Source organism: Rhipicephalus microplus, chromosome X (assembly GCF_043290135.1).
Source record: "Rhipicephalus microplus isolate Deutch F79 chromosome X, USDA_Rmic, whole genome shotgun sequence".
NCBI classification, from domain to species: Eukaryota; Metazoa; Arthropoda; class Arachnida; order Ixodida; family Ixodidae; genus Rhipicephalus; species Rhipicephalus microplus.
In genome coordinates this window covers 291,260,310-291,261,831 of record NC_134710.1, presented here as the reverse complement: position 1 = coordinate 291,261,831, position 1,522 = coordinate 291,260,310, and the positions used below count along the sequence as shown (strand labels likewise).

Here is a 1,522-nt window from a genome sequence, read left to right as displayed (position 1 = left end):
CACCTGTGTCGCTATGTGTCGCCGTTAGCCACTGCCACAGCTGATGCGTTGAGTTGAAAGCAAACTATTGCGCAAAGAGGCGGGGAGGAGCATTCGGGGGGCCACACCAAAGGCGGGATCGAGCAGCCGTCGGACAGAACTCAAAATAAATCTCATGAATGAATCTTAGTGTGCTCCGCAAGTTTCACCTACCTATGAACGACGTAATACACGACGGGATTTTCACATTATTCATGTCATGACCATCCAGACATATTCGTCATACGCTGTCAACATAATTACCCATAAAATTTTAGTCTACCCAAACTTGAGGAGGCCGTCACAACAGCGCTCTCACGTAGGCGGCTATATATAATAGATGAAGATATGTTGATATATACGAAGATAGAAAATTTACAATTGCATACATCCGCTAACAAGCAAAATGGTAAGTGACGAGTCTCCCAGCCCCTTTTTTTTGGCCCCGCAAATCTGCGGAGAACATGTATGAAAACATTAGGACATCGATCTGTAATGTGCAGCGAAGGGCAGCTTCCCGTAAATATAATCTGTATGCGCAGCGCGCGGCAGCTTCAGGTAACTATACCGACAAACAAAAAGATAGGGCCTCAGAACAATAAAAAACAGGAACAAAGTTATTCCAACACGAAATGTCACGCAGGTGAACCCTCAAGTGGACCACTCAGTCGACTGCGCGGTCGCAGGATGTACTCTCGCTGAGATCCAACACAATCTCGTACAAGCACTCCAGTCGGATCAAGATGAAGTCGTAATCGCACCTGGTCGTGCGGCCTCCGAACGGATCGCTCCCATCTCGGACCATGCGTCGCATCTGGAGCCGTACAGTGCGCAAATGCGCCTTGTATGAATTCAGGAACGTCATAAGAACAAATTTTCTGAGCTCGGGCGAGTACGACGAGCCTGGATCGAGGGCGTCCTCGACCTCATCGCATACGGCCACCCTGAGGGTCTCGTGGAGCAGGTAGTCGTTGTAGGCTCCACCCTCGTCCAGTCGGCCCCTGATCAGAGCCGGGACGTTGTGGTAGGGGTCGTCCGTCACGATCGATTGGAGGGCGATGAGCACCGTCCTCAGGCTGTGCTCAGAAGAGTTCCACATGGGTCCCGACCACGTCTTAAGGAGAGAGAGAGAATATCATGCCGTCTTCATTTGGGTTCAGAGCGAACCGTTCTCGTCCTTCGTCGATAGTCAGAAACTTGACGAGAGGTGGCTTAGCTGGGAAGGCGGGTGGGCACTTGAGAACAAACCGGAAGAAGCCACTTTAATAAGGCGTGCCCGCAGGCCCCAGTAAGAGGCCGTGGATTCTGGTCACGTCCCTCTCATCCGGTACGATGATGACTCCGGGAATGAGCAGAGCGTAGATGTCCATGCCGGGACGCCTGACCTGGTGCAGACAATGCAACGATGGCGTTCCGACGTTCTTCAGCACGCAGGATTGCTTCTGTTCAGACCGTGATGTTACGTACCGAAGCTTCTGGCAATATGCCGTTGACGGAGCTCGAG

The 1,522-nt window shown here is 51.7% G+C and overlaps 1 protein-coding gene across 1 annotated transcript; it reads right to left on the bottom strand.

The window, feature by feature from the left end:
• Positions 1-682: 682 nt before the first annotated feature.
• LOC142775277 (ubiquitin-conjugating enzyme E2 Z-like) lies at positions 683-1,117 on the bottom strand. Its single transcript, XM_075876611.1, has one exon. It carries the CDS (start codon positions 1,115-1,117, stop codon positions 683-685), a length of 435 nt encoding a protein of 144 aa, XP_075732726.1.
• Between the last annotated feature and the right edge of the window lie 405 nt (positions 1,118-1,522).